At 36.4% G+C, this 18,713-nt stretch overlaps 1 protein-coding gene and 1 long non-coding RNA gene across 2 annotated transcripts in view; one reads left to right on the forward strand and one right to left on the reverse strand.

The window, feature by feature from the left end:
- Positions 1–18,713, forward strand: part of LOC101744445 (peroxidase) — a 38,418-nt gene that overhangs the window by 16,355 nt on the left and 3,350 nt on the right. The window contains exons 3-13 of the mRNA XM_038011763.2: positions 274–350; positions 1,977–2,067; positions 8,851–9,042; positions 9,544–9,740; positions 10,252–10,425; positions 13,008–13,086; positions 13,171–13,316; positions 14,205–14,446; positions 15,135–15,267; positions 16,218–16,680; positions 17,765–17,911. Coding sequence (XP_037867691.2) covers positions 274–350; positions 1,977–2,067; positions 8,851–9,042; positions 9,544–9,740; positions 10,252–10,425; positions 13,008–13,086; positions 13,171–13,316; positions 14,205–14,446; positions 15,135–15,267; positions 16,218–16,680; positions 17,765–17,911 — 1,941 coding nt within the window. The remainder of the gene's footprint in view (positions 1–273; positions 351–1,976; positions 2,068–8,850; positions 9,043–9,543; positions 9,741–10,251; positions 10,426–13,007; positions 13,087–13,170; positions 13,317–14,204; positions 14,447–15,134; positions 15,268–16,217; positions 16,681–17,764; positions 17,912–18,713) is intronic.
- Positions 17,733–18,548, reverse strand: LOC134199038 (uncharacterized). Its single transcript, XR_009973366.1, has 2 exons — positions 18,420–18,548; positions 17,733–17,845 (listed from the first exon to the last, which is right to left on the reverse strand). It is a non-coding gene; the product is annotated as an uncharacterized LOC134199038 (long non-coding RNA).

Consider the following 18,713-nt stretch of genomic DNA (forward strand, 5'->3'; position numbering starts at 1 on the left):
TTACTGCTTCACGGCAGAAATAGGCAGGGTGGTGATACCTACCCGCGCGGACTCACAAGAAGTCCTATCACCAGTAATACCACCTTAATTTACCTCCTTTTCTAATGTTGGCGGAATCCATCGTGGGAAGTAATAGACCGGGTTAATTACCAGGACGTAATGTCGCACTCCGGGAACGTTAGTTTACCTGATGAATTTTTAAATGATTAATTCTATCGGTTTAACATTTTAAAATATTGACAATGCCGTAACTAATACTTGTTTTTGTTTCAGCGGTTATGATGGACAGCACACATGTATTACATACGAAGCAATCAACCAGGCCTATCTCGAAGCAAGAAATAGAATTCGTAAGTTTTAATTTACATTTTTCTAATTTTTAGAAAATACTATCTCTGTCTCAATTTGCACGTAAATTACAGTCAATAAAGTCTACCCGATAAATTTACTGTAAATATGTAGATACCTACTTGCAAAAAAAATTTTTTGTCTTCATTATTAATTAAATATGGTTAAATAAAATTTACACATATTCCTGGATTGGAGCAAATCTACTTTCATTTAAGATTTCATGATTGAGTGTAGAATTTATTTTATTGAATCCGGATATCAGTTTCATAAAATAATATGATCAAATTTCCACGTTTGACAATTGTTGTGATTGATAAACGTGTGTTTAAATAACAAATATCTCTTATTACTTGGTTTTAAATATTCAAGTATTATTATAATAATACCAATAAAATTTTAACTATTCCAGCATTATTATCGGTTATGCATTCTGAGACTATCGCAATGCAGTATCGCAATTACAGTAATGCACATATCTAATTCTTTTCTCTTATTCCCGAAGTGTATCCAATCTTTTTTATTGGCTTCCCTTCGGTTTTCCCGATCCGTAGTCATTTCTTATTTATCTTTATTTTCATTGAGCCGTTTAAAAATAAATTAAATTATAATAAAAAAACATTGAATAATACATTGTTCGCAAAACTTTCGCGTTAAAAACTTTCACTTTTTATTCTGCGACTTGCTGCATTGAATTTCATCCGATGTTTTGGCTAAGCTGGATGGCCCATTGTTAATAGCGAATTTTTAGTGAATCTTCTGAAGCCATCTCTGCATCTGGTATTATTGAAGTATAACTAACAAGTTTTTATTGAGCGTAATAAAATCTTCTGTCAACAAAAAATGATAAATGATAAATCATATCTTCTATATATAAAAATGAATTGCTATTCGTTAGTCTCGCTAAAACTCGAGAACGGCTGGACCGATTTGGCTAATTTTGGTCTTGAATTATTTGTGGAAGTCCAGAAAAGGTTTAAAAGGTAAATAAATATGAAAATGTTTGGAATTAAATAATAATAACAATTTTGTTTTTCCTTTGATGTGTCCCCCGTCGGACGGATTCCTTTTGTTTGTTTTAAGTTTATTTTATACCAAAGTTTAGGTCTTTTATTGATCGATTGAAGCACTACGAAGTCTGCCGGGTCAGCTAGTTTATGAATAAAATTATGGTCATCATAACGGGCAACGGGAACGCTTTTTTTATTGCTTGGACGGATGAACAGGCTTTTTGTTTTTCATACCTAAGCTTATAGCCTTGAGAGGCTATATCAGCGTCGCCTTCACCAGTAGGTGAGCTCACGGGGCTCAAACCTGATGACGTTGCTAACACGAACCCTAGCAAGAGCCGTGCTTCGCAGAATCTACCACCGGATCGGACACGCGACCCACTGAGAAGATCCGGCGAGAAACTCAGTGGGCTCTGCGAAGCACTGCTCTTGCTAGGGTCAGTGTTAGCATCGCTCCGGTTTGAGCCCCGTGAGCTCACCTACTAGTTAAGGTTACGCTGAAATAGCCTCTCAAGACTATCAGCTTAGGTAGGAAAAAAACAAAGATAAATCCACTACTGAACATTATCCATTCTAGTGATAAGAAAAAAATATGTAAACCAATAAATTATTTTACAGTTGTCGCCCGGCCAAAGGGTGACTGGAAACCTGAAGACTATGCGAGCGTTGGTGAACTCGTCCTCGACATTTCAATAAATCTGGCACGCAGGTAAATTTTTACCTTAACATTTAAATCACTCACTGTGTAACAAATAATTTAATGAACAACATGATTCCATTTAAAACGAGTATTTAATGACGAGAGTAAATAAATAAATAAGTAAATAAATATTTACTAACAATTACGCCACGGTAACTGATCCCGTGATAAGTTCGTAAAGAGCTTGTGCTACAGGTACCAGATAACGGAAATAAATGTAAGATTTTTATTATACACATACATATATTTAATATACATCCATAACCCTGGAAAAGACATTTATATTTATCATACAAATATCTTCCCTTGGCGGGATTCGAACCCGCGACCACCTTGTGTAGTGACCATGTCACTTACCACTACACCAGACAGCCGTTAATAAGGCACATAAGGGGAGTTGCAAGTTCAATGATACGTTACGTAAATTTTAATACGAATTCAACCACTCAATACACGTACACCTTTCTTTTAAATATCGGTCAAAGGTCAGTCTACTTTTACAGTTGAAATATTACGTCACCGTACCTCTTATAATTTTTTTATTGAACTTATCAAAAGGGCGCGCAAAATTGTGTCCTACAGTTACGAATTATCGACTCATAAACAAATTGAAATTAATATGAAATAGCAATCCAAATTGTTAACTTAATTTAAGACTGCGTTTGGTTTGCGACACGTGAAATACTCGAATTATATTTTAGAACATAATCAGACATCATTTTCTATGTAGATTGTTACACGGTTGTCAACGATTAGAATTAAACTTAAATGCATAATAAATCGTTGATTACTTGTGTCTCATATTATGTAGTAATGCGACCGGTAAAATCATAACTTAATATAGAACCACAGTGTTGTGGGCAATTGCGAAACATCGTCTATTGTTTCAATTTGCCTGGTCGCAGCCGTTTTGGTTCCGACACAATCAATTCCATACCATTAATTTCGCACATGTTTCGCATTCATGCGTTACTATATCGAATACTGGTAGGACCTCTTGTGAGTCCGCGCGGGTAGGTACCACCACCCTGCCTATTTCTGCCGTGAAGTAGTAATGCGTTTCGGTTCGAAGGGCGGGGCAGCCGTTGTAACTATACTGAGACCTTAAAACTGATATCTCAAGGTGGGTGGCGCATTTACGTCGTAGATGTCTATGGACTCCAGTAACCACTTAACACCAGATGGGCTGTGAACTCATCCACCCACATAAGCAATAAAAAATAAAAAAAATTACAGATCGAAGCTTTAAAATGAGAGATGAAAATTTGCCGTATCGAAATATTACTAAACAAAGAACAATGAATGTTTAGAGGTGACCGACTTTCTATGGTATTGCGAATATATAACGTCGTCACTTAAACAGATCCTTGATCTTAGCTCTTATCGCCTACGAGGTGTAGTGACCTTTTCAGTGAACGGGAGCTCACATAAATGTCAATATTAGCAACCAGAATAAGAGCGGATAGACATCATTGAATCAATACATGCGTCAGTACACCGGAAACATTTGGAGAACGGACCTAATCGCCTTCAGAACATAAATTAGATGATAATACGATTCATTTCAATAAAACGGCGGTCTCTATTCACACGATACTAAAGATATCAATATACAATTACACACAAAGCAATAATAGTGCGTGTACATTGCGTATTTTGTTACGTAGGTATCAAATTTGTTGTTCACTCAAACTATTACCATGATATTTAATATCTGTACCTCAAATGCGTAACTTACGCATTCCACTAATCATGTCTTCCAATGCAAATGAATACTAGTGCAGTTCAATAATTAAGAAAATATTTGTTTTGGTTGCAACGAAGTAAATGTTACCCCCAGATTATTGTTTAATACAGCGTTTAAATCCCTATTTTTTTTTTTTTTAAAATGTTTTTATGCCCTGGTTACTGAGACCTTTAAGTCATGTCTGATTTTTAATTTATATTCTTATTTTTATGAAAAATTATAATATGGAGTGAAACGAAATGAAATGAAGATGATTAATTTAAGATATTAATCTATTGGGATGAAATGACATGATATGGGATGAAACATAATCTTAGTAAAATGGTGGTCATTTACTGAGATTTTTTCAGTGGACTTTTTGGAGGATCCCGAGATGTTACGTCCAGAGGTTTTGTTTCATTTTCCCACATTTGTGCACTTTCACAGATATTAAACAGATCATAAACCACCGTTATTACACATTTAAACCTGAGGAAACACGAAATAGACAAAATAAAACAAATCACACAACTTCACTCCTCGCGCTCCCGCCAAAAAGTCATAGAGGAATAATAAATATAGAGAATAAAGGTGTAAAAGTTTGACCACAAAATCCTGTTACGAATTGTTAATTATTTTATTTTATTGGATTAATCTTTCTCGGCAAATCTAATCTAATTTTAGACTTATACATTACTAGTCAACTATTTCATTATTCATAACAAAATATTAACCAATGTTTTTGACGGATGTACCTATTTACTGAACAATTGCAATGGTCATTCGCTTCCTCATTACTTGTTAGACAAGAGTACAATTTACAGAAGATTAATAGCATCAAGCATATTGTACAGAATAATTAATCTTGCCTAGAAGGGCATACTCGTCACGGATGCAAAATAACCTCTTGACTATTCTATGAGGATGTCAAGTATTGGGTCGTGATGGTAGCTATTCAATAAAGACCTTGATATCATTGTTACTGACAGTATTAGTTCGTTGATACTTTTCACTTCAAAGAGTAGGAAACGCTTACGAGTCATTCTTTTATTGCTTCTAACAATATGTCGCTCTAAGTATAATAGGTACTTGGGTCGCTATTTTAAAAATACAATACATTATTTTTTTCTTCAGAATGGTTTACATTAAACTTAAAGGTCGTTTTATATCTAAAACTTTATAAAATCGTTGCGTTGCAAATGTATGAATATTAACCGTTTTCTTTTGAAATATAGTGAATACAAATTATAAAATATTTTATATTAGTCAAAATTAAGCGAAACGTGAAGATACATAGCGTAGATACATAATATTTTCATATTAACAAGAACTCCTCTTTTGATTGCATGCTAAGATGATTGCAAAACTGCAACAAAAGTTTAGAATGTATATTACATGCTTAATTTTATTTCAAAACTTCAAGGCTGAATAGAGAGCTTCCTTAGCCCACGCGTCAGATATGTTAAATGTTTTAAGTTATTTTTAAATTATTCAGTTTCAATTGAGTTTTTTTTATTGCTTAGATGGGTGGACGAGCTCATAGCCCACCTGGTGTTAAGTGGTTTCTGGAGCCCATAGACATCTACAACGTAAATGCGCCAACCATCTTGAGATATAAATTCCAAGGTCTCAATTATAGTTACAACGGCTGTCCCGCCCTTCAAACCGATACGCATTACTGCTTCACAGCAGAAATAGGCAGGGTGGTGTTACCTACCCGCGCGGACTCACAAGAGGTCCTACCACCAGCAATAACTTACTATTTTTACGGTTTCGTTCAAATATCGTTAGATTTATTGCCATTGAAGGCAGTTGGGCTCACTTGATCACAAGTGGTACCGTCGCTCATATAGAGCTCTAGTTCCAAGGGGCTTTTGTATTATCCCGATTAGCAGAAAAGGATACGGTTCATCTGATACTAAATAGTCACTGTCGTTCATTGACATCATCATTACCAGAGGCACAGTCAAGCTACTACCTCTTTTAGTCTGCACTGGCAAAAAACCTTTCGCCTCAATTCAACCCATCTATTTCGGCCGTGTTGTGTCAAGCGCTTTAGTGCAAAATATGTTAAATACATTAATTCAGGCTTCACGATAGGCGCGTGGCGACGTTACATTTTTAGGACTGGTGGTAGGATCTCTTGTGAGTCCGCACTGGTAGGTACCACCGCCCCGCCTATTTCTGCCGTGAAGCAGTAATGCGTTTCGGTTTGAAGGGTGGGGTAGCCGTTGTGACTATACTGAGACCTTAGAACTATATCTCAAGGTATGTGTCGCATTTACGTTGTAGATGTCAATGGGCTCCAGTAACCACTTAACACCAGGTGGGCTGTGAGCTCGTTCACACATCTAAACAAAAAAAAATTCTATACGTTGGCCATTACGTTACCATTTAACATAAGATTGGCCGTAAAATTCTCCTATACGTTACCATTTAACATAAGATTGGCCGTAAGCTCGTCCACAGACAGTCCAAATACATATAAAAATAAATAGTCTGAATGTCTGACGTTTCGGCTCCAAAAAATCGTCGTGACTTCCTCTTGTCGTTCATTCAAATAATAATTACGTTTCGTACATATACGTATTATCATGATATAAATGACGTTTCCCATGACAAGGTACTATATTTTATAGAGCCGTACAATACAAATACGTAATGTAGTAGTTCATACAGAGCACGCTATATTATGTGCTCTGTATGAACTATGCTGTATTGCTCTGTTTGATCCAATGACTGTTCATTGGATCAAACTGGGTGGTTTTGAAACTAAGCTATCGCTAAAGAACAAACGCCTTAAAGTTTTTCAGCGCGACATCATATATCGCGCCTCTGTACTTCGGGTCTCTTACGCACATTACTAAAACGAAAATCAGTAAACGAAAGGCATGTACTTGTTTGGTTGTAAAAATTAATAGCCATGACTTGTACATAACGGTGAAAATAAATCGATTAAAGCCACATTAAAATGCTTTTATTGTGTCTCAAACACCATATTCTTGGTTCTTTAGAAGAAATTAACATAATTCGTGCGTTTCTACACCAATTAGGCACGGTTTATGGTAACGTAACAAGTCGCTCGAGATGCGATTCTGTAACACCTATAAAATAAACACATTGTGATTTTGTTACTTAAGAAACTGAAAACTAATTTTACCATTTTATCTTCTATACTTAATATTATAAAGGGGAAAGATTTGTTTTTTTGTTTGTATTGAATAGGCTCCGAAACTACTGAACCGATTTGAAAAATTCTTTCACTGTTTGGAAGCTACACTATTCCCGAGTGACATAGGCTATACATGATATTTTTTGAAAAAATTAAGGGTTCCTTACCAAAACTCCAATAAAATTACCTAAAATATTCTTTACGTGCCCTACAAAAACTATTGATGATAGAATAACATGTAATGTACTGCGACTTTGTAGAACACATTATTATCTACAAAAAGTGTCGCGACAGCATGTGTCTAACTATTATAGTTATGCCGCAATAAGTGTTCTTTTATTTAAAAAAATAAAACAACGTCAAATATCGTTAAAATTTTTGTTAAAGACCCGAGCGGAACCGGAGCGGACCGCTTGTTATTTAAATATATATATTTCTTCTGTGCGTGTGTTTGTCACTGAGCTCCTCCTAAACGGCTGGACCGATTTTTTGTATGCATTTGGGTGGCGCCCTGGATGGTTTAGATTCACAAATCAGCCCGACAGATGGCGCTGCAGTCGATATATAGGTTATTTATCTTTCCTAGAAATAATTTATATAACAAAACAACGTTTGCCGGGTCAGCTACTAAACTCATAAATTGCAAATAAATACACAATATTGTCCACTATAATAAATCTAATTAAAAACTATAATATTTTTTTCGAATACCGGAAGCATCACAAATCACATAACGTATAAGTAAGTAATCGTGATTTTGCACGCAATAAAAATTTACTCGCATGCCAACGTGTTAGTCCCGTAAGCAATTCACCTATAAATCAAACTTGTCTAGGGCCTTGAACCAGTTTCTGCAATTGTATTCGGCCTCGTCAGCTAGGACTAGGCTTACTAAAAAAACCAATTTATATATATATATTTTTTAGATGGTTGGACGAGCTCACAGCTCCTCTGGTGTTAAGTGGTTTTGACCATAAATAGTTACTAGTGAAAAAAAAATTATGTTTATTACCAGCTCGCGATTTAATAATTAATGTTCGATGTTGTAAATTAAACATTAATCAATTTAATTTCGAATAAATTTGACCTCTTTTCGCATAATAAAACACAACATAAATACGTTTTGTTTAAAATTATTTAATTGCCACCTAAATTACAAGTCTTCCTTTCGTTCGGTAATGAACTTTCTCTTTTGGCAAAAAGGAAAGACTAAAATAATTTTTCAATGATACTCTCGTAATTATATATCTAATGATCAACTCAATACAGTCAAGATTGCACAAAACCTTGGCATTTACTGAATATACCTTACTACTTAAGCAATTCAATCAGCATCAATCAATTAGAAAATGGACTCTTGAACCCTTTGTTATAAAATCTACACTTTGAACAAATACGTGAAATTGCTAAATCATCAAACATCTATTTATTTGTTTATCGCATAAAATTTGTAAAACTTTCGTTAATCGAAAAATGGCTTGCTAACAAAATCCCACTGATATTGTATTACCATATCGTTTTCTAAGAATACATTAAAATATGTACTCAACAAATGTTCACGATTGACTTCCATGGTGAAGGAATAACATCGTGTAATAAAAATTATAATTTACGTAATTACTGGTCGTAGGACCTCTTGTGAGTCCGCGCGGGTTGGTACCACCACCCTGCCTATTTCTGCCGTGAAGCAGTAATGCGTTTCGGTTTGACGGGTGGGGCAGCCGATATAACTATACTTGAGACATTAGAACTTAAATCTCAAGATGGCTGGCGCATACAGAAAACTGTATTCTGAGATTGTTTTATTGTTTCGACGTAGGTACGTACCTACTGTTTATTTAAAAACATGAAGTTTCAAATGAGATTCTATAATTCGATTTGATTGTCAACGCAGATACGGTCTCTCGTACGAAGAGATTGAGAAAGGACTGCCTCTCATCGATACTTCCCGAACGCTTATCAGAGAGGTTTGCCCTCCTGTGTTCTCGCACGTGGAATGCCGGGCTGGCAAATACAGAAGATTTGACGGACTCTGCAATAACCTTAAGCATCCTACTTGGGGTTCCACGAATTCGCCTTTCCAGAGGTAAGTGAGTCATATTCTTTTATTTGCTGACAATATTCAAGAGTACGTTATTCCAAGCCAATTAAGCCCATATTTTAATGATGCAAAGGTCTGTTCTGAATGCGAAATTTTAATCGTACGCTGTATCATTGATGTTAAGGAAATTTTCAAGACTAAATGTAACAATTTTTTTACTTTTAATAGTAATATAGAACATAATATGATTTCTGTATACCACAAGAATTATTACTTTTAAATATAGCATGTTCTAGTTTTACTACGAAACCTTTAGTATATTTCTATTGGATCCGAGTTTTATCTTAATCTTATCTTAATCTTAATCTAGGTGGGCAGCACGATACCTATTGTAATACATTATTGTTATGTTTAAGAAGGCAATATAATTATCAAGTATAATGATCAATTAACCATTAAAATTGGGTAAAATACAGCTACTTATTAAAGCAATAGCGTCTATAAAATAAATGACGCAAATTCCTCACGATCTTATTTCGTCTGCAGGTTAATTGGTCCCCTGTTCTCTGACGGCATTAACGCTCCTCGTATTTCACACACTGGTCATGATTTGCCGCTGTCGCGTGTGGTGTCGCGCACCATGCATCCGGACGACGGTTTCCACGACCACGCGGGCACCGTAATGGTCATAGCCTGGGGACAGTTCATGGACCACGATTATACACTAACCGGAACTCCATTAGGTAACAATAACAATATACATTTCGTGGTGGGTGTCATGTTTTGAATTGTAGATTTATTATTATGACATATTAGTATGTAATCGAATTTCTAAAATTCGAATTTTAAAATTAACAACCGTTGGTGAATTTTTTTTTCCGTGGTTCTAATGAATAATTTTACCGTTTAATGTTTCAATTCATTTACAGTTATTATAAAAACGTACTATAGAATATATATGAATAGAATATATATAATATATTATTATGTATGACGTTTGAGTACAATTTCCGAGGTGTTGAATTATCAATAGTTTTCTTGGTTACCGCTTGTGCTCGACTGATGGCAATTGGCATAAATGATTTTTTTTTTTTTTTTGCCCTTGTAGGCAGACTAGCATACGGCCCACTTGATGGTGAGTGGTTACCGTCGCCCATAGACTTCAGCAATGCCAGGGGCAGAGCCAAACCGCTGCCTACCGAAATTACAATATTAAACCAAACAAATTTATCGATCATTGATTTTATCTTCTAGACCCGCTGAATCGTAACGACCCAGAAGAGTGCTGTAAACGTCCCTCGCATTTAAAGCATCCTTACTGTAACGAGATTCGCATACCCGAAGATGACTACTTTTATCGTCTTTTCGGCGTGAAATGCATAGACTTTGTGAGGGCATTCCCTTCACCTAGACCAGGCTGCAGACTGGGTAAGAATTTTAAGATTTTTTTCTGTTTTTTTTAGGTTCTCTTATCAGAAAGTATTTAATGATGATCAAATTGGATAGTAAATATTATAATTTTAACGCCAAATCTTATTAATATTTACTGTTGATAAAGATTATTGGAAGGCATTACGGGCATCACCAATTTACTTGTGTCTAAAGCGAAACAGTCCTACGTTACAATTTGAAGAGTAGCGTGATTGTTGCTACTCGATTTTCGACCTTATTTCTCAAAGTGAGTTGTAGAATCGACATTTTATTTAGGTCTCGAGTTACTTTATAACACTGAATCAACTTTGCTACAGCAATTAAATTACTTACGAAATTCAAAAACCCTCAACCTAAGGTTCCCTCACAAAACGCTACATCAAAAGAGACTAGCAAAATTTTCAAAATTAATCCACTAATTAAACTTATTTATAGCGTTATTCAAATTAAACGCGTATTTACATATACGAGAGAAGCAGGATTGTGCTTACTAGAATCTGCCACACCTATGTAAGAGGCGAAAGTCAATCCGAAAGTTACGGGAAAAGCTTTTGTCCGAATTGTTACGCAATCTAGTGCACGATCGAAATTATCAGTGTTATCTACCAAAAAATTTGTATTCTCAGAAAACAGCACAAAAAATAAATATAACATTGTATTTTCTCTCATTTTCTTAAAATGTTTGAGTTGAACACCCACCCTTGATTGGTGGTGTATAGAAACTACTAATAATTCATAGTAATAGGAAGGCAGCGGCTTGGCTCTGCCCCTGGCATTGCTGAAGTCCATGGGCGACGGTAACAACCTACCATCAGGTGGGCCGTATGCTCGCCTGCCTACACGGGCAATAAAAAAAAATAGTTTTACGAATGAAGAACTTCTTCTATATTCTACCTCTAACCTTCTAAGAAGAAAATTGCGATTATTTTATTTTAAAATTCGACCAACGGAGTTTTAGATAATTTGCTATGTATCAATACAATTTAATATCTATATTATGAACGTTTAACTTCAATAAATTGAACCAAATCCAATCGTATCGGTTACATGCTATTTCCCTAACAAGTTAACGTGAACCAAATTACTCGCACCGAAGGCTGTTCGCATATAAAGTTACAAGACTCGACCGAATGATATGTGACATTATGATTACGTATTATTATTAACTACACGTTTCTAAACAAACGCTCAGCATGTCGGATCTCATTACAATGTTATAGCTCAACCACATATCGACTAAATATCGATTAATAATATAGATGTACCGATATAAGTTTTTTTTTCCGAGTGGTGCAGAAAATTAGGCGGGTTTTTGCCTCTATAACACAGCATAGACTTCAAATAAAAGAAAGACAAGTAACACGAATAGGAAAATGTGTATTAAAAGTTTATGTAAATGATAAACGTGTCAAAGCAATTTTTAAGTTCATTAAGCGTAATCGTATGCATGGATTTTGTATATAAATCTGTAAAACCTATAAATGATAATACGATGGGTGAACGAGGTCACAGTCAAACGGATGATAAGTGATTACCGGAGCCCATAGACATTAGCGATGTAAATGCCGCCACCCACTTTAAGACATAAGTACATAAATAACGGATCGGAATAGCCGGTCGTTATTCCGATCCCTTAGGATACTTCAGGTCTTCTTCGGAAGCACTTGGTCAGCTGTTATCCCGTCAAATTTATTAGCAAATTCGTTAGCAAATCCCATCCCTTCTGGATAAGCCCGTACTCGCTCACCTATCCTATTGAAGCTGGAAAGGACTACGCGCCACCAGTAATCCTTCCCTCCTAAATAACTAAAAAATGTAGCCCCATGGTAAAGTAATTCTAAATTAAAAATAAAACAAGAGGACCTTCATCAATTAAGTAAAATTATTCCGAAAACTTTTGTGTATTGGTGAAATTGCCGCTCACGTTAATGAATCCTTTAAAGTTATTTAAATCGATCAATCAGCAAGGGCAGCGTTAGTGGTAATTTAAAAATAATTTAACGTATTCGCCACACTATCGAAATTTATTCAAACATTGACAATATTAACTTTCTTTTATTCCTTTCACTAAAACGTATTAATTTCATATGAAGCTGTTGAAGTAATAGATACTCTCCGATGTGTCTGTATTTATCATTGGCTATTTCTAATTTTTTTGATATAGTTATTCTCTACAATCGATATCAACACATGCTGCATTCGTTTCGATATACTTTTATTACTTAAATGCATGAAAGAGGTTACAATATAAACCCCACTTAGTTCGATAGTACAACGGAAATAAACAAGAAAGAGTTACCTACCCATGCGGGCTGATAAGACTCTCTGCTACCAACTTTATGATTAGATACAAGAAAATTTATATCAATATTAAGTACCGTCCTTTCGTGTACAATTTCGACACTGCCGACAGTAAGCAATGGTAGCATTACTACTATTTATTAATTGGTTAAAGCACGATACAACAGGCAATGAAATATTCAGACTTAATATTTTTAAATTAAATTACAACAATTAAAAATATTCGTATACCTTCAAATAAATGTACTTTTTTTACTTCACGCAATATTTACTTACAGGATCCAGAACGCCTTTCAACACATTAACCGGAGTCATTGACGGTAATACTGTATACGGTATAACAGAGAAATTCTCAAGGTGACACTTTTACATTTATTCTACGTAATTGAATACTAGAAATTCTTATTAACGGATGATACTGATACTTATCCGGGATTACAGAAAATTACGAACCGGTTTCGGAGGTTTGCTACGAATGAATCCTGTGTTCCAAGAGTACGGTCTGAAGGACCTGTTGCCGCTTAAATTGGACATCCCCGATGAAGGGTGCACAAGACCAAACAAGAACATGTACTGTTTTGAAGCAGGTACGTATTTTGAGCTTTCATAAATGGTTTAGTTCAGCTCAAAATATCCCTTAATTTGAAAAACCTTTTGACACATTTCAACTAGTAGCTATTTAATAGCTTATATCATTAATCTGTTATTTTATTACAACACTAGCTGACCCGGCAAACGTTGCTTTGCCATAAGTATACAATATTTCTTGGAAAAAAAATGTTTTTGGCTAGACCACCTTTAGGTACCCCACAAAATTTAATCAGAATTGGTTGAGCCATTTCGAAGAAGTTTGGCAACAAACACCGTGACACGAGAATTTTATGTATTAAATTTAGAACAAGTACAATCCTAACAAAACTACAAACTAGGTCTGATTTCATACAAAACGATTAACGTCTGAGCTCTGCAAGATTTTAGGTAGACTATGTGCGAGTATGTAAAATGTAAATTTATTAGTAACGCTTAAAATAAATCGCACATTGCGCAAAATTACACATTACCTAAACAATTTCAGGCAGCCTTCGTCTTGTTTTATTACTGTTATTACGTTCGGAAACAATTAACACGATAATTCATGATTTAAAAAACAACCGAGGTCAATTCCTTGACGTTTATCTGCCTTCAAACTAGGATTCCCTATGGGAACCAGAGAATGACTACTAATATACAGTATTTTCCTACGTTTTTGCGTGTCGTAAACATAATTAAGACTATTACTATGACTTATTCTCGATATTTTTTTTATCGCAATCATGTTCTTCCCGACATTCTGAATGGATTACAGTACACCTAGTCCATGACCCGAAAACTGTAGTCTTTGGAACGTCACAAATAATACAATGACCGTTAAAAGACGAGATATTAAGCACTCAAAGTGCAAACGTTTGACAGCGCGACTTTATAATTAATTCCAGGCGAAATCCGTGTAAACGAGCAGCTGGTTTTGACTGTGATGCACACGCTGATGGCGCGTGAACACAACCGGATCGCCAAAGCCCTGGCCGAAGTCAACCCTCATTGGGATGACGAGACTTTGTTCCAAGAGACGAGAAGAATCAACATAGCGGAAATACAACACATAACTTACAACGAATTCTTGCCTATTCTACTCGGTAAAGACGTCATGGAGAAATTTGGCTTGGTGCTTGAAAAGGATGTAAGTAAATACATTATTACCTTAAATTTGGATAAAACGGAAACTTCTCGAAACATTTACGTTTTGGCAAAAATGTATTCATAAAACGTTTATTGAACATAATCATTTTACAATAGTAAATAAATGTTATCGACGAATGCTTAATTTGCTGAGTTGTAAATTTTGTACTGAGGTCTTTGAATGGAAAGACAAAAGGTCAGATTTTTATGCAATTGTTCTCGTAAGCGTGTAGGTAATCCATCTAATGTTATATTAATTATCAACTGTGTTATTAAAAAAAAAATTTATAACAAACAACATAACACAGCTTATCACCATATTGAAAAGTTGCAAAATCGCTTATCTTATAGCAAACTAGAGGGACGTAAAATAAATATTTATTAAACTCTACGGTCAATCGTCAACAGACGTAATTTATAATAACCAGGAACATATCACGCTCGGTCATCCGGCCCCAAATTAAGATTTCCTGTGCTATGGGCACCAGAGACTGACATAGATACTTATATGCGTCTAAATATATACATTATATAGAAAATAAACACCAAAAAATAAGGCAAACAAACCTTTTCATCACACGAATGTTTGCCCGATGTGGGAATCGAACCCGCGACCCTCGGCGCAACAGTCAGGGGCGCTATCTACTGTACCATTGAGTCAGTCAGTAGAAAACCGATTTACATTTTAGGGTTACTGGGACGGCTACGACCCAGAAGTGAATCCCGACGTAATAGACTCGTTCGCGGCCGCCGCGTTCCGCTTCGGTCACTCGCTGTTGCCAACCGCCGTCGAGAGATGGTCGAAGGCCCACAAATTTATCGGTAACTACAAAATTCATAAAGCTTTTTTTTTAATTGCTTAGATGGGTGGACGAGCTCTCAGCCCACCTGGTGTTAAGTGGTTACTGGAGCCCATAGACATCTACAACGTAAATGCGCCACCCACCTTGACATATAAGTTCTAAGGTCTCATGTATAGTTACAACGGCTGCTCCACCCTTCAAACCGAAATGCATTACCTACTGTTTCACGGCAGAAATAGGCAGGGTGCTTTTTTCTGCTTATATCACTATATCTTGGTTATCTTAAGCTGTTAAGTATAATATTTTAAGTCGCTCTTAAGTTGTTATATCTATTTATGAGTATATCTGTAAATTGTATATATTTTTGCGATATTTTTGTGTGTATACTGTGTCTGTTTATTTTTACATTTATTTATTCCATTTTCAATAAAGCTATTCACCAACTACTACACTCTCTAAGCCACTGCTGGTTGACTAGCAAAGAAAGCCTTAAACATTAACTTATTAAGTCCACCACTAAGCACTCTATATGCGTAATTTAAAATAAATAAATATATGTGCCTATGTCCGTTAATAATGCTGCAAAATTCATACACCTAAAATACATATTGACGCTTGAAAGGCAAACGTGACTAAGCGACAATGCGTGAACTTTACAGTAGACTAATTTAAAGTTGAAATACCTGAAAACAATATTTTTTTTAACGACTCCAGCTGTAGTAGAATCTAGCTAGTAGCTGTAGGATTGAAATGATTTTAATAAACCTAGAAATATATATTTTTTGCGCATCGAATATGGCTATTGCCTATCATTTATGTAAAAAGTAGTTATTGTCGCTTAGTCATGTTTGCCTTTCAAGCGTCGATATGTAAAGTAGAACACTCCAAATTTGTTTTTATTGCTAGTAGGTAGGTATTGAATATTAATCTAAGCAATACCACGTTACAATTTACGTTACGTCATTTTAGCTTCAAAACGACTATCGGACCTGATCCGTCGACCATACGACCTGTACCGGGCTGGAGTGCTGGACGAATACGTCATGGGCTTGATGAACCAAGTGGCGCAGGCCATGGACGACTCCATCACTCAGGAGGTCACGAATCATCTCTTCAAGAAAGTCGGTGCCCGTTTCGGAATGGACCTGGTCTCGTTTAACATGCAAAGAGGTCGCGAATTCGGCTTGCCCGGCTATATGGAGTTTAGGAAGTTCTGCGGTCTCCCCGGAGCGGAAACCTTCCAGGAGCTGTTCGGTTCCATGACCAATCACACCGTAAGGAAATACGAAACGATATTCGAACACCCTATCGACGTCGACCTCTGGTCCGGTGGAGTATCAGAAAGACCTCTACCGGGTTCGATGTTGGGACCTACGTTCGCTTGCATTATCGCAACGCAATTCTCGTATTCGAGACGCGGTGACAGATTCTGGTAAGATATTTAATTGTATTTTATATTTATTACTAGCGACCGCCCCGCTTCGCTTCGGAAACATTAAATTTTATTGTTAATAGCAGAGTCCCGCGATGTTACCCGCGGTTATTTCCGTACCGCGGGTGACGCCGCGGGGCGAAGTTAGTCTAAAAGGTAGCCTAAGTTACTCTTTAGATCATCAGCTATCTATCAGTGAAAGTCTCGTCAAAATCGGTCCAGCCGTTCCAGAGATTAGCCAGAACAAACAGACAGACAGACAGACAAATATTTAAAAAAATGTTATTTTGGTGTATATATATTCATATGCACATAATAAAAAGCGGTTATTTCAATGTTACAAACAGACACTCCAATTTTATTTATATGAATAGATTAATTACCTTGTTTCATTATAAGTACGTAAATATTAAACTATTTTAGAGTTATTACGTACTTAGTGAGTACTACTATCATTAAATATATTAGCTGTATGTTTCTACACATTTCTTTTTGGAACGCATTTTGGTTAGTAAAGTTAGACAGCTATGGCTTGGCTATGTGCCTGGCATTACTGATCCATGAGCGACGTAGCTACCAATTAGGTGGGCCGTATGTACTCGGTGTTAAGTGCTTACCAGAGCCTATAGACATCAACAACATATATGCTGCAACTCAGCTCAAACATGAGTCCTAAGCCTAACTTTTACATTTCACGGCTGCCCCACCCTTAAAACCCATTACTGCTGACGGCAGAAATACGAAGAGTAGTGGTATCTACCCGTGCGGGCTCACAAGACGCACCACCCCCAGTATTTTTAATAATACGCTTAATTACTTTAGCTAGAATTCATTAATCAAACAAATGTACAAGAAAAACCATAGTAATAGTACAGTAATAGCCTTTAGGTTGTATTTACCGTGAGGTTTTGTTAGTACTAAGTACCTTAGCGGTAGGCAGCGGCTTGGCTCTGCCCCTGGCATTGCGGAAGTCCATGGGCGACGGTAACCACTCACCATCAGGTGGGCCGTATGCTCGTCTGCCTACAAGGGCAATAAAAAAAAACCTAGTATTTCATGTTTTATATCGGTTTTATTTTTCTAGGTTCGAACTCCCAAACCAGCCTTCATCGTTCACGCCGGAACAACTAGCAGAGATAAGGAAGGCGCGACTCGCCCGCGTCATCTGCGACAATACCGACATCATCGACACCGTGCAGCTCTACCCAATGGTGTTGCCCGATCATGAACTGTAAGCTTTTTATTTTATTTTTATTGTTTAGGTGGGTGGACGAGCTAACGGCTCATCTGGTGTTACCGGAGCCCATAGATATCTACGACGTAAATGCCGCCACCCACCTTGAGATATGAGTTCTTAGGTCTCAGTATAGTTACAACGACTGCCCCACCCTTCAAACCGAAACGCATTACTGCTTCACGACAGAAATAAGCAGGGTGGTGGTACCTACCCACGCGGACTCACAAGAGATCCTCCCACCAGTAATTACGCAAATTATAATTTTGTGGGTTTGATTTTTATGACACGATTTTATTCCTTCACCGTGGAAGTAAATCGTGAACATTTGTTAAGTAAGAATTTCATTAGAAAATTTGGTACTCGCCTGCGAGATTCAAACACCGGTGCATCGCTAGATACGAATGCACCCGACGTCTTATCCTTTAGGCCACGACGAAATCAGACAAGCTGACAGAAACTAAAGCTTAAGATTAGTTTGTCAAATAATTCACGGCATCCGTACCCACTGAGTTTCTCTTCAATTCTTCTCAGAGGGTCGCAATTCCGATTCGGTGGTAGATTCTGAGAACCACTCTTCTTGTTATCTCTCTCATGTCTCAATGTCTCTCAAGCTGAGCCCCGTGAGCTCGGATACCCGTTGAAGGTGGAGCCCTTCCAGGCTACAAGAAATTAGGCATTTAAAAAAATTATCCGTAGATATCAAAACATGACTTCTGCCGTCGACTTGTTAGACAAAGGATATATATTGTATATATCTTACTAACTTACCAGTATTTTTCTCATAAATACTGTCAAA

This window comes from Bombyx mori, chromosome 6 (assembly GCF_030269925.1).
Source record: "Bombyx mori chromosome 6, ASM3026992v2".
Classification (NCBI taxonomy): domain Eukaryota; kingdom Metazoa; phylum Arthropoda; class Insecta; order Lepidoptera; family Bombycidae; genus Bombyx; species Bombyx mori.